The 14,044-nt window shown below is 43.0% G+C and overlaps 2 protein-coding genes across 4 annotated transcripts; one reads left to right on the forward strand and one right to left on the reverse strand.

Moving 5' to 3' along the window:
- Positions 1–349: 349 nt before the first annotated feature.
- chst7 (carbohydrate (N-acetylglucosamine 6-O) sulfotransferase 7) lies at positions 350–4,620 on the reverse strand. 3 transcript variants are annotated; one of them, XM_029499391.1, is made up of 2 exons: positions 2,947–4,620; positions 350–1,374 (listed from the first exon to the last, which is right to left on the reverse strand). In XM_029499391.1, the coding sequence occupies exon 1, from the start codon at positions 4,244–4,246 to the stop codon at positions 2,978–2,980; it is 1,269 nt and encodes a 422-aa protein (XP_029355251.1). In that variant the 5' UTR covers positions 4,247–4,620; the 3' UTR covers positions 350–1,374; positions 2,947–2,977. The 3 variants fall into 3 exon arrangements, with proteins under 3 accessions (XP_029355251.1, XP_029355253.1, XP_029355252.1); XM_029499393.1 differs by having other exon boundaries at positions 350–1,392; XM_029499392.1 differs by having other exon boundaries at positions 350–1,395.
- Positions 4,621–4,884: 264 nt separating this feature from the next.
- tubgcp5 (tubulin gamma complex component 5) lies at positions 4,885–13,153 on the forward strand. Its single transcript, XM_029500767.1, has 23 exons — positions 4,885–5,233; positions 5,331–5,384; positions 5,542–5,650; positions 6,488–6,584; positions 6,681–6,760; positions 6,868–7,003; positions 7,149–7,266; positions 7,556–7,645; positions 7,846–7,939; positions 8,042–8,294; positions 8,873–9,075; positions 9,173–9,288; positions 9,367–9,635; positions 9,729–9,927; positions 10,237–10,425; positions 10,518–10,700; positions 10,812–10,896; positions 10,988–11,108; positions 11,369–11,520; positions 11,827–11,952; positions 12,248–12,336; positions 12,499–12,599; positions 12,738–13,153. The coding sequence occupies exons 1-23, from the start codon at positions 5,100–5,102 to the stop codon at positions 12,782–12,784; spliced, it is 3,045 nt and encodes a 1,014-aa protein (XP_029356627.1). The 5' UTR covers positions 4,885–5,099; the 3' UTR covers positions 12,785–13,153.
- Positions 13,154–14,044: the final 891 nt, after the last annotated feature.

The following is a 14,044-nucleotide window of genomic DNA, read 5'->3' on the forward strand; positions in this document are numbered from 1 at the left end:
TCTTTGAGGACACGTTTTTAATTATTGTGAGAAACGCATTGCATTTCGCTCAATGGGTGCCCAATCAGATCCAGTGCACATGAAGAATAGTTAAAGAATAAATGTGGTTGACATACATCTCGACGGTTATTTCACCTCCATACAAAATGCAGGATAATGGAGATTATTCTCCATCACCTCATTATGATGCTGTTCATTGTATAGAAGTCCTACAATGTAACGCAGTCTAATGCAGATTTGTTTTCAAGCCTCACTCCCGTTAGATTTATAGATCAGCCAACATTAAAGTCCATGATTTTTGCACGTGAATATGAAGTCACCCAAAAATTGTGTCAGATTAATTTTACTGGCCAGTTTGTACTTTTACAGTTGAACTCTTTATTGTAGTCAATAGTCCAAAAGTCACGTCTTTCTTCAACAAGACAAAAATTACTCCAACCAGAACATTTACTACAAAACCAACTTCTAAAGTTGAATATGTGGTGCTGGTAAGTATTTTACCCCTCCTCAACACATCTTTAACTGGAGGGATATCACAGCACTTTGCACTATTTAAGATAAAAACAATATATGGTAAGTATGGTACCCAGTATGAATCAGTACCATTTGCTGTTTGTGACCACTTGTTGGGAAGAAAACAAAATCATCGGCAAAGGACAGAGGCAACCCTCCAAGAACTGTCCACAGACTATTAGAGAATTTCACACCCATGTGAGTGTTTTGTCAGTGAAGTGCTGCAGCTGTCCAGGTTCCTCAGGGCCTGGGAGCGGAACAAAAGATCCTCATTCTTTCCCAGAAAATATTGTAGCTTCAGTCAAAGATCTATGTTAGCACTGTTAGTGAGCCAGCTGCAGTTAGATATCAGTAATATTTGAGATAACTGCCACACTTAGACATACAATGGATGAACAAGTTGTGCAGGTGAACGCGAGCCTGATGCAGCCAGCCTGGATCCTCGTAGTTGTCTCAAGGACAAGGATCCATTGTGGCCTTTTATGGCCCTCGCCTGCAAGGGATTTATGGAGGGATTAGCACTACTAAAAGGACAGAGGGATAGAGGTTGGCTAGTGTGACTGCAGAACAAACCAGCCTAATTTCTCTCGTTTTTTTCCCCATCCCTACATTCTTTCTATCTGCACAGACCCTGCTGCTGTTATCCAGGTAGCACTGTAAAAACAAACGGCCTTCTTCCCACTGCTGATCCATCCGGCTGTGATCGGCTCCTCTTTCCCCTCGGATTTTCTCCAGTTCATCAACCTGGCTCGGCTGAAGGAAAACAACCTGAGAGTTGTGCTCGCGAGCCCCCAGTGGACCACATTCCAGCTGCTAGTGTTGTTATTCCACCTTTTGCCCTCAGCCCTGGATACCAGGCCCCTATAGGAAGAAAACAATCTGCTGAAAATGAAAATGAAACTCGAGTTGAGTCACCACACTGAGAAAAATACACAGCATAGACATCATGCACACGTTCAACAGGATCACTGTTCAGGACCTCCTCTGATAGCATTATCAATGCCCAAATTGGGGTAGAAGTAATGAAACAAGAGGTGCCCACTGCCTCCACCAGAGTCTCTGCTCCATGCTGAGTGTTTGTGGGCAGCCCAGCTCTAGAGGGCTTAAGTTGTGAGAGCTGGTGGTGACAGGCTGGTGGTAACCCTGGGAGCTCTGTCCTGTCACGGACAGCTGTATACAATGACCCCCTTCTCAACAGCACAGCCTGAGGCCCAGCTGAACTCACTGCCTGCCCCCACACTATCCAAGAGGGGACCCAGCGTTGCCAGTCAGAAAACAATGACACTTCTATGAAACAACAAGTCAGTCATTAAGCAAGGCAAAGTCTTTCTGATTATTTTGGTCTGAAGTTATAGTGGAATCACTTCTGGCAATGCTGTGATGTCTAAACTTGTATAAAATGCTATTAGTTCAGCTCTTTGGGAAACTGAATTCATTTTGTTCACTGAGCCTGAAATGTAGATTGAATCTATCATGGGATTAATTACTCCGAAAGAAAACAATCACACACTCATATATGTTATCTATATGTTAATAACATATTAATGGGTGATGGGTGTCTGTGAGAGCTTTTATCTACAACACAAAAGTAGAGTCCATTATTATCTGAGCACCAGAGTCAACTGGAAAAAAAACCCAAAACAATATGACTGAATTAATAATGAACAAATAATTGAAATCTGAATAATATATATTAAAGTGAAAAATCCAGATTGCATGAGCTGCATTTTTTTGATGAAGTAAAAAGTAAAATGTGCATAAATAAACACAGTGGTGCTGCAGAGAGGGACCTGCCTACAACTCACATTCTTCGGACAAAAAAAGACTAAACAAAACATACTCGTTTAGATAGAGACCCCAACAAAAACCACATGATCATCATTTTTAGATTTTAGATTTTTTTCAGCAGAATAAAAAAAAACAAAAAACAGGTAAATCAGATAAAGTCACAAAATACATAATGTTAAAATCTCGTCATTGTCCTCCTGTATGTTGCATTTTGGATCAGGATAGTTCCTGACAGGAAAACATCACAGTAATGCAGGATTCACTCATGCCCATTCACATCTAAAACTAAATTTGTGCAGAGAGCAGAGCCTTCTCAAACGCCTAACCCTGCACAGTGAAGGTCAAACCAGTAACCAAGTCGGCGACAATAAGTAAACCACATTTTTGAGCAGATGCGATTTTTTCTTAAAGCTCAAATCACAAATGTGAGAATACTCATCCACGTGTGAGCCCACGTGTGCTGTTTTCAACTTGTGCCGTTAGGGTGGGGGTCAGAGGTCACCAGTCTTTGAGAGCACCAGCACGCCTGGGGCCTCTGTCAGCTGGTTTCTGTTCAACCACAAACTTCCCTTTGTGTTAAAAACAAGACGACTGATGCACGTAAGAGCACGATGCAACTGCTGATGCTAAGATACGCTAGCATACCTTTAACCCATCGGTTCATCGCGCCACATCCTCATGTCGCTTTGCTCTGGCTGTTTTTCTGATATCCCAGCTGTCTCATGACTTCGCTGCAGTAGGCCTCCACCTGATTTATTTGCTCCACACTGAGCCGCTCCCTCCACGCGTAGATGGCCTCCTTTGCATCCCTAGATGATATCAAGAAAGGCTTATCTGATGAGTAGCCCTGTCCGTGCGTCATGTTCAGCGCAAACCTCTCCAGAGCTGGGGAGGTGGAGAGGTTGGAGAACCGGTAGAGCCTCTGCAGCTCCTGCATGGGGTGCAGCACCAGGTCTTCGTAGCGGATGCGGAGGTAGTTCCTCCTGATCCAGAGAGGTGCGTTCAGCACCAGCATCATGTCCCCCAGCCAGTTGTCACAGATGAGCTCCATGGCGCTGGAGACGTAGCTCTCGGCCCGGTTCACCCTGTTGCTCGGCACCAGCAGCCGCTTGTACTTGTCGGTCTGCTTCTTGCTCCGAAGCACCTGGATGCTCTCCTTCACCAGGGCCTGCTTGGACTTCAAGCGGGAGTTGTGCACGGCCCTCGGGTCTCTGAAGAGCTGAATGATCTGGAGGTTGATGGCCGAGTCTTTCATCAGAGGGACCAGCGTGCTGAGGTCCAAAACGCGGACTCCCTTGATCACCATCACCGGGTACTTCTTGCACTCCCTCTCCAGCTCCCTGATGTCCCTCCTCTGGCACTTTGCGCACTGGTCTTCTCTGACCAGCCCGACGTCGTGCCGCCTGTGCGCCTCGCACAGCGGCTCCGAGCATATCACCTTGTTCATTTTCCAGCCAAATATGAAGGACGTGGTGATGTTTTGCGTGCCGGCGTAAAGTTTGAGGACGGAGAAGTCGCAGCGGTACAGCGCGTTCATCATGTCCCGGACGGCGCCCTGGAGGCTGCCCGCGTCCCCCGGGTACAGAGCCTGCCATATGTGCCACATCGGCTCGTACAGGTAAAAAACATCGGGGTGCTGGTTGAAGAGCTCCCCCAAAAACGAGGAGCCGGTCCTCCAGGTGGCGTGGAGGTAAATGTGTATCCGCGACTGGCTCCGGTTCACGGCGGGCTCCGGGGCGTCGCTGCCGTTGACTTTGTAACCGTTATCCCAGAACAGCGCCGCGCTGTTCTCCAGGTCCGGGCATCTGGGCTGTTGCTGCGGCAGTCCATGTTTCCCGAGCTGAACGGATTTGTCCCGGTAGTCTAACACGTAGGGGATCAGCAGCAGTAAACCGGAATATGCCAGGATCAAAAGCAGGTATTTCTTGTGCAGCCTCCTCTTCATTTCCTCTCGGCGGGACGGCGGGGCGGCTTGTTGTCCGGTGGTCGGCACGGCGCGCTGTGGAGCGGCCGGTCCGCTCGGTGGAGTTATGTGACTGAGGCGGAGTGTGTGTGTGTGTGTGTGTGTGTTTGTGTTTATGTGTTTGTGTGTTTGTAATGAGGAGGAGGGGGAAGGGGGGGTTAGTCCCGCCCCATTAAAGACAAAATAACTAAACTGTTTCCTCCTCTAGTTCGCACACAGGAATCGTTAGATGGCAGCTCGGTGAAGTAATGACAACAAAATGGCTCCAGCACGCCTGTCGGGGCGGACTGCCGCCCTGACAGTTAGCCGGGAACACCGGAGAACCTGAGAGAGGAGCTGCCCAGCGGCCCCGACGGCTCCACCATAACAGAGCCGCAAGGCATTCTGGGAAGTCAATGAAAAGGGTAGCGCTCCATTTGAACTGCGCTTTGGTCGCTCTTTTCAATAAATACTGTAATTTTTATTTTCCTCCAGAAACGAACATTTTTTTTGACATTTTGAATAAGACTGACACATTCCAACGTTTTTTTTTTTTTTTTTTTTTTTTTTTTATTTCGGTGTCGCGCGTGCGCACACGCCTTCAATCGTTGTCAAGCCAGCGTCGCGCGTGCGCACACGCCTTCAATCGTTGTCAAGCCAGCGTCGCGCGGTACCGGAGGAATCGATGGCGGATGTGTTCGCCTTTTCAACGGACGACACATTCAGGATATCATCGTTTGTTTTACGGTGTGTGTCCGCAGAGCCGCCAGTCCGACAGCACGCCTGACGGCCCGGTAGCTGACGGCTGGTAGCATCACTTCAGTCTGCCGGGGCTGCAGACGTCGTCGGCTGAAACATGGCACACTGGAGCACCTTCGAAAAGGAGACGGAGAGGGAAACGAAGAGGTTGATCAAATGTGTCAGCGGGGTCGACGACGAAGAGGACCACAACTTTCAGCTGGCACTGAAATTCGCCTGGTCCAACTTCAGGTGAGTCAGCCGCGGTGGGGATGGAGGTTAGCTTGTGAGCTGCTAGCATGGAAACCAAAACGGCGATGCCACCGATAACAGGTTGATCTGTCGACAGGTTTCATCGTTACCTGGACGTAGACAGCCATAAAGTCCAACGCAGCATCAGTGGGTGAGTGTTGTCACAAGTTTTGGACGTAGAGCACCTTCTTGAGAATGCAGGTCTTGCTTGTGCCTTTGAAGGTTTGGGTTACACACGAGTTTGCACTTAGTCTTAGATGATTTCTGATTTCTTGGTTTTGAAGTGCCTGTTCTGCCATGTTTTACAGAATCTATGAAAAACTCATGGTCCATTCTGACTTAAGTAAAGCAGGAAGCTGGATGAGGCTGACTGAAGAGTTCCTGAACTCACCATTACCTAATACAGATGGAACAAAGGTAGGGTACAGACATGGAAGAAATAAAACTAGCTAATGAGTGGGGCTAGGATCATGCCCTAAATCTGACATCAAAATGAATGCCCAATAGATTAGTTTTTGCATGGGCCACATTTCCCTTAATGTCAAAGCTCAGCATCTAGACCAGTGGTTCCCAAACTTTTTTGGTCATTCCCCAATTTCAACAAGTGGGGATTTTCAAGCCCCACCTGACCCCGTCGCCCAACAAAAATCTTGACAAATTACATTTCATTTTATTGAACTTAATAACATCAAGTATATCATCCACATCCTCTCAAAATGGGTTTTCAGGCATGAAACTGCCACTCTCAAGTCATGCTCAATGTTGAGCTGAGATCTGTATTCCGTTTTCAGAGAAGCAACAGTCTGTCTTTTGTGTGTGTGTGTGTGTGTGTGCGTGTGTGTGTGTGTGTGATGGTGCTGGCTCTTTTGTGGTCCGCGTCACAAATTTATCCATGTTGTTCACGGCTACCTGCTACCTTGTTACCCCGCTTCAAATCCCAGTGTCCCAGTCCCAGTGTCAATCATTGTTTTTGCACTTTAGTTCCAGGTTACTTTTTTCTCCCGGTCTTCTAAAGCTCATTAATGATTTCTTTGTTTGTGTGTAGGTGTTTTGTTTAGAGTGAATTATCATTATTGTCAATAAAGGAAAACATTTACAGTAAGATAGGCATAAAATTGAAAATTTCCTCCCGTTTGTCGTGCCCCACCTGTCATGTCTCCGTTCCCCATCAGTGGGTCGCGCCCCACACTTTGAGAAGCAGTGATCTAGACAATGTTCACGCAGTGTGATTTGGTGTTTTTCTCTTTTTTGCAGACTGATGTACACTACAGCATACTGTCACTACTGCTCTTCTTATCAGGGTCTCCCTCAAACACAAACTTTATTGAGAGACCCAGGGTGAAGGAAGTTGGTAAATTATTATTCACAGTTTCTTGATTTCACATTTAAATGGTCTTTAAATTGTTACACAATTATTAATAATGATTTTGTCAATGTACTTATGCAGACCCAGAGGACAACTTTGACTGGGGTAAATATCTGATGGAGGGTGAGGACATAGAAACTGGACCTTTTCCGGATACTCCTGTGAGTAAATCATAACTAAACTCATCCTTTGTGGACATGAGTGATCACAACATTAGCAACACAATATAAAATGAATTTGTATTCAAATAAGTTCGACTGGTTTTCAGGACTGGTCTGAGGGAGAAAGTGAGGACAACGACAGCCAGCAGCCAATCAGCAGGGAGGATTCTGGGATCCAGTTGGACAGAACCCCCCAAGAGGACCAGACCAACACCAACAAAACAGTTCCACTCACATGGACAGGTGTAGATTTATCACACACTAAAATACCATTATAATGGAGACTAAGTCATGGATCCCTTGATGATTATGGATTAAAGTAAAACAAATTCCGACCGTCTACGTAGCTATTTTTGTGCATAAAATGAATTCTCTTTTGTTTTTCCAGTGGGTGAACCTGACACCCGGGCCTGGCTTGAACAGCATGTAGTGACACCATACTGGGCAGCTCATGCTCCTCGTTTTCCTCACAGCTTGCATTTACATTCCAACTTGCTGAATGTATGGTAAGACTCTACGTAAAATATCAGGGATTTACTCTCTCTATTCTTTTTTTTATGCTATGACTTTACTATGATTTTAAGAATAATTCGCCTGATTATGTGCATGAGTTACTGTTTTTCATTGCAGAGTACTTATCTTTTGCCAAGTACAACTTAAGCATAATTTTGGCTGTATCCAAGTGTCTCTCATATAAGTAAAGACTAATGTGGTAAATAGTTGGCAGATGCTGACTCTAGGGGATGAAATGATTTAAACTGATGAGATGTTAATGCTCAATGTGTCTCCTTTCAGGGATCAGCATTTATATAACACTGATCCATTGTATTTGCCAGAAGAAAAGGCCTTTGTCACAGAAAGCCAAGTAATACGGGAGACACTGTGGTAAGATGTGATGATGCTGTGGTGTGACTGGTCATTGTACAAACTTGTAAAGAGACGTATCTCGTGCTTTCACACAAGTAAAACCATTTATCATCTCTTTAAGAGCATTTGAACCCATGATGCTTTGTTTTTTACAGACTGCTTTTGAGATATTTTTGTACAACGCATATTAGCTGTGATTTCTGGCTTTCATGTTGCAGGCTACTCTCTGGAGTGAAGAAACATTTTATTTTCCAACACCATGATGGAAAAGTCTCTGTGAGAAATAATGTGGTGGTAACTCACCTAACCAGTGTAAGTGTAAATTATTAAGACTCTAAAGACTTGTATTGTATCCAAACAGAACTGTCCTGTTAAATGTAGGAAATAATCTTAACTTCTTTTCTTCTCCCAAAGAACTGCCTGCGCTCAGTACTGGAGCATATTGCTGTGTATGGCCAAGCTGTGTTCAGACTACAGAAGTTCATAGATGAGGTGACAGGATACTCCTCAGAGCCCTCCCCACCGAGTTCAGGTTCCACCTACAGCTCCAAGAAGGGCTCAGAGCCTCCTTTCAGGACCTACCAAGCGTTTGTCTGGGCACTCAACAAGTACTTCACCAGCTTCAAAAAGGAGCTGACGACAATTGAGAGAGAGCTCATATGCAATGGCAAGTATAAATATGTTTAATAGGGTGAAATCAATCCTTAACTCCTGATAGAACTGTAACGCTACATTCATTGGAAGGCCTGAAATACTACACTAGATCATAAGATAAGATAGTTGCAAAGAAATGTTTGAGATATTTTAAAAATGTGCGGCTTTGTGTGAGTGAAATAAAACTACAAAAAACTAGCTTAACTTACCATAAACACACAAGGCAGGTGAAAACTACTTTAGCTGTATCTGGTGTTACTAGAGTATATGAGAATATTTTCTTCAATTTATACATAATTGAAAGACAAAGACACATGGGATCATTCTGTTATATAGTTAGCTGCATTAACTACTGAAATGCAGGCAGTATGCACAGTTTAGTTTTTCCCTTATATTATTTTGTGAAAATGTGTTAGTATTGCTCTATTATTTTTACATGCACACTGACATGCATATGACACTAAAGAAAATGTTAAACTGATACTGCAGTAAAGCAAGCTGAGAAATGTAATAATTGGAGCCAATGTATATACATTTTTATGAAGTGTTTACCCCCCTTGGTATTGTTTGATGAGTCATCCTCTTTTATAGACGAGACGCTGACCCTGTCTGTTGTCCTGGAGCGACTTAGCCCTCACTTGGCACAGATCAAAGTGTTGCACAAAGTCTTCTGCACTGGAGTTGCTGAAGTCCCCCCTGAGACTCCAAATGTTGTGCGGGCATCACACTTGCTTAACACGCTGTACAAAGCTATCATTGAATATGACAGTGTCGGTGAAGCATCGGAGCAAGCGGTGAGTATGTCTCTCATATTAAACTCAGTGATGTCGACATACAAAGTATAAATTGGAACCTGAGGGACCATTTTTGTCTATCGTACTTCCTTCCTAGGTGGCTTTGTTATTTTCACTGTGGACAGAGACTGTCAGACCATATTTGGAGATTGTGGATGAATGGATTGTTCATGGTCACCTGTTTGACCCTGCCAAAGAGTTCATCATCCAAAGGTATGAACCTTTTTTGGAGAGGTTTAAAAACATGCCTTTAACATCTCTTCATAAACACCTGCTCTTCTTCTTGTTCAGGAACAAAGATGTTCCAGTGAACCACAGGGACTTCTGGTATGCCACCTACACACTGTACAGTGTGTCGGAGATGGTAGAGAATGAGGAGAAGCTGAATGATGCAGCCAGCGGGAGCTCCAGGGGGGATTCAGGCTCCAGTAACAGGCAGCTCACTATGGTGTCCTTCCTCAAACCTGTCCTCAAGCAGATTATCATGGCAGGAAAGTCCATGCAGCTACTCAAAAATCTGGATTGTAAGGAGGCTGAGCAGTCAGAGACATCCTCCAGAGGTCAGCATTTCATCTGCAAATAATGCTTTTTGGTGTACTTGGTAATTGGCATTATTCAATTTTCTCTAACAATGTCAAAAATTTGTACTGCAGATGCAGAGAGGAAGAGTTTATACACGCTGTTCTTAGAGTCTGTGCAGTCACGCCTCTGCAGCCAAGAGGAATCTCCAACAGAGATAGTAACTGAACAACAAGCCACTAAGAGGAGTCTAATAAAGATGCAGTCAATCATGGCTCAGCATCTGGAGATTGATGATGTCCACGATCCGTTGCTGGCTATCAACTTTGCCAGGTAAACCGTAACAAGAATATAATTCATGAGTATCTCTATAGAAACAGTTGTGTTTGATTTAAAGATAGTAATCCAGTGACAGCATTTTAAATGCTAAGAGCAGGTGGTGAGTAATCCACAGCTGTCATCCTTTCTAAAATAAAGCCCTGGCTTTCAGTTCAGCCATGGTAACATTATTCCCTTTTGGAGCACTTGGTTTTTTATTATCTCTCAGATTTTGTTGTCCAGACAAATGAATAACAAAAGGATTATATTTTGTCTGTTCCAGGCCTGCACAGTGAAATGTGTGCTCATTTTGCTCTCCCTCAGACTCTATTTAGAACAGAGTGACTTCCATGAGCGATTCTCCGGAGGTGATTTTATCGTGGACCGCTCCTCGCAGTCAGTCACCTGCCAGACGTTTGAGCTCACCCTGCGCTCCTGCCTCTACCCCCATATTGAGAGGCGGTACATTGAATGCTGTGGGAACTTGATGAAGACCCTGAAAAAAGACTACAAGTAAGCGTCTCTCCCTGAGTTGAGTTGAGTGTGGACTAAATCACTTTTTGCCACTGCGTATGGAACATTTCAGGTTTCCGATGTCTTTACAGGCTGCTGGAATACCTTCAAGCTATGAGGAACTACTTCCTGCTGGAAGCTGGAGACACAATGTATGACTTTTACACGGCCATCTTTGACAAGGTGCAGGAGAAGGAGAGCTGGCAACAACTGTCCTTTCTCAATGTGCAGCTGCAAGAGGCAGTGGGACAGCGCTACCCAGAGGACAGTAGCAGGTACTGTATGCTGATAATAGTGAAGAACCATTGAAGATATGCTAATAATTGGGAGGATATCTTGTAGTGTTGAAGAGCCATTGTTTTTCCTCATCATTTCATGTTTTTTAGATTGTCAATATTTTTGGAACCCATCGAACCTTCCAGGAAAAAACATCCTGTGAACAACCTGGAAGTGCTTACTCTCAGTTATAAGGTAAACAGAGTGAATATATTTGCTTAAATGCTCTTAATAGTACTGGGAATCTTCCATGTTGAGATTTAAATATTTATGCATCTCTACACAGGTTCCTTGGCCTGTTGACATTGTTATCAGCACTGAGTGTCAGAAGATCTACAATCAAGTGTTTCTCCTCCTGCTGCAGATCAAATGGGCCAAATACAGCCTAGATACACTCCGATTCAGTGGTGAGAGTTAGTTGAGCCTAAAAATTACCTGTTGCTGCTTATTTAACGTGAATATCCTTTCCTGTTCTCTGTTTTGTCTATAAGTTGAAAGAGCAATAGGAAGATTAATTATCAAAAATAATCAGGATATGCAGCTGTAGGTTGATTACAGAAAAATTCCTTAAATATACTTGAAAAGAGATTAATATTCAAAGTATGTCATGTTTCTCTTGTGAATTTTACTAAGTTCCTTTTAAGTATATTTGTGTTTATTCCCATAGATTTCACTGCCATTAGCAAGAAACTGGAGGGAACTCTGGCTGAGGAATTAAAGACCAAAGAACCTATAACTCAGCAGATTCACAGAATGTGCCTTCTGCGGGTCAAACTGATGCACTTTGTCAACAGCCTTCACAACTATATCATGACCAGGGTGAGAATACTTGTAAAACTCTTCACATTGGACTGACCAAGACTGTTTTGAAGAATGATATTAGTGGTGCTTCTTGTGAAATTGAAACATCTTTTGAGCTGCCAAAACTTTTTAAAGCCAGTACTTACAAAGTCATTGTGCTATTTAGGCATTCAGATACAAGGTTCAAGTCTGTAAGTTGATTTTCCTACCCTGTAGAAAAACAAATGACATGAATGACAAGCAAATTTATTTGAAACCACCATGATCTATAAATTGAGTAATTTGCACATCACCTTTGCATCTCCTCGTACTCTTTCATCTCAGATTCTGCACAGCACTGGACTGGAGTTTCAGCACCAAGTACAGGAAGCTAAGGACCTGGATCAGCTCATCAAGATCCATTACAGATATTTGGCAACTATTCATGACCGTTGTCTGCTGAGGGAGAAGGTAAACAGCTCTCACAGGAAGTATGGTTGACTGGAGATCGAGTTGAAAGATGGTATTGTTAATTATGGCAGTATTTAAGTCTGATCTCACTGTGGGCGCAGGACAACAGGAAGGAATTTACTTTTAGATAGCAATTAATTAATACTTATCACTTCCTTCAGAAATCTTTTTAACCTGTGATCACATTAATATGTTTCTTGGTCAGATCGAAGCAGCTGAGCGAGGTGAACATTTGTATTTGTACTTGTAACATTTCATGCATCCTCTTTGGTCTAATTAAGTTATGTTTTTATAGGTCAGTTTTGTGAAGGAAGCAATAATGAAGGTTCTCAATCTAGTCCTGATCTTCTCTGACCGATGGCAGGCTGGATTTGGAGCCTGGAAGTAAGAGCGGGGAAAATAATACCAAAAATAAAATTTATATACACAGCATACTCTACAATACCTTTGGGGGCGATTGCGTTGTTTAAATGTGCAGTTGTTCACATAATAATTTATTTTCTTCATAGGCCGCATATATATCAATATTGTACCTATGTGTTACAGGATTGAGTCAATTGATAAAATGGAGTCAGATTTCAAAAACTGTCACATGTTCCTTGTGACAATACTCAATAAGGCTGTTTGTCGTGGATCCTTCCCTCACTGTGAGTAAAACAGAATTAATACCTCTGATTTCACTTGATGTTTCTGCTCTATATCTTTATGTACACAGAGGAATAATTGACATGGAAATAATCAGATTTTCTCTCCTTTCTTTTTTCTTTGTTTTTAATCTTGTACAGTGGAGTCTCTTGCCCTCTCTCTGATGGCAGGATTTGAGCAGTGCTGAGGAACTATCCATGCTTCATTGCTTTGGCTTGATGAACTGAACACTGTTTGCCTCTGTGTCATTATTGGCTCTTCTCTGACTGCTGTCATTGTTCATGATGATGTGCTACATATGTCATGCCTGATGTGGTCTCTATCTCATCGTTGGCTATGGACTTGGACTATGTGATGTGTATATTCTAGGCGCCATACTAAAACAAACTACTTGTAAATATACATCAGCATCTGTATTTAAACAAAGTAAACATTTTGTAAAGTTGTTTTTTTTTTTTTTTTTACTGTTATGCTCATTGCTGTCATTGGATAATAAGCACAATGAATCTTGCACAACAATGTAGGTATATGTTGGTATTCAACATAATATTATATTACTTTATAATAAAAGTATCAGTAATGGAATAGAAAGTGTAATCAGCTCATTCATTGTGACATTTTAGTTGTCTATGTGAAGCACCAATGAAATTAGCAATACGTAGATTCATGAAAGGTCATGGCAACATAATAATCTGGTTAGATTTTGAGTTTTGTACATTAAAATATTGTCTGTTTGAAATGATTGAAATTTTAGCAGTGTGTAGTCTAAAATGTTAATGGTTCGGTCAGGGCAGCCCAGAAAGCCTGTTGACCATTGGTGGGCTTTGTTCACAGTGATAAATACTTAGGGGGTAATCTGCAGAGTAATCTGTTCAGGCATTGTTCTAGTTGTTCCTTATTAGATAAAAGCAATGAACAAGATAAATTGCAAAGACTTGGCACAAACTACAGTATATGTCTCAAAATAAACTGACAATCTTATAGGAATGTATAATATAAGGCAGTTTATTGTTAGCTCAACTGACAGTGATCCTGTTTTTATGTGGTAGAGGGGAGATTAGATCCATCCTATTAACCCAGAGTTCAATAAGGACAGCCGTGGATCAGCAGGTGTGAGCTGTGCAACCTGAGGTCGAAATTTCATTCCAACCTATTTAAAAGTCAATGAAAACATGGCTGCAGGAAGAGAGTTCACAACTGATTGGCAGACGACAGACACGTGAAAACCCCAATTAGATGGCATCAGTATAAAAGTTGATACAACAATATCTAAAAACTCAAACTTTTGGGTTTTGATTTTGGAAACCTGAATAATAAAAAGTCCCCCCGCTGCGAGGAGAGGCGCCACCCACAGTCCGTGCAGCAGGCCGCTGACGGCGGTACATTCCTCCGGCCTCACCGTCCATCCTGCCGGCCCTAGTGGAGGCAGCCAGCACCGCAGCTGTGA

Source organism: Echeneis naucrates, chromosome 4, assembly GCF_900963305.1.
Source record: "Echeneis naucrates chromosome 4, fEcheNa1.1, whole genome shotgun sequence".
Classification (NCBI taxonomy): domain Eukaryota; kingdom Metazoa; phylum Chordata; class Actinopteri; order Carangiformes; family Echeneidae; genus Echeneis; species Echeneis naucrates.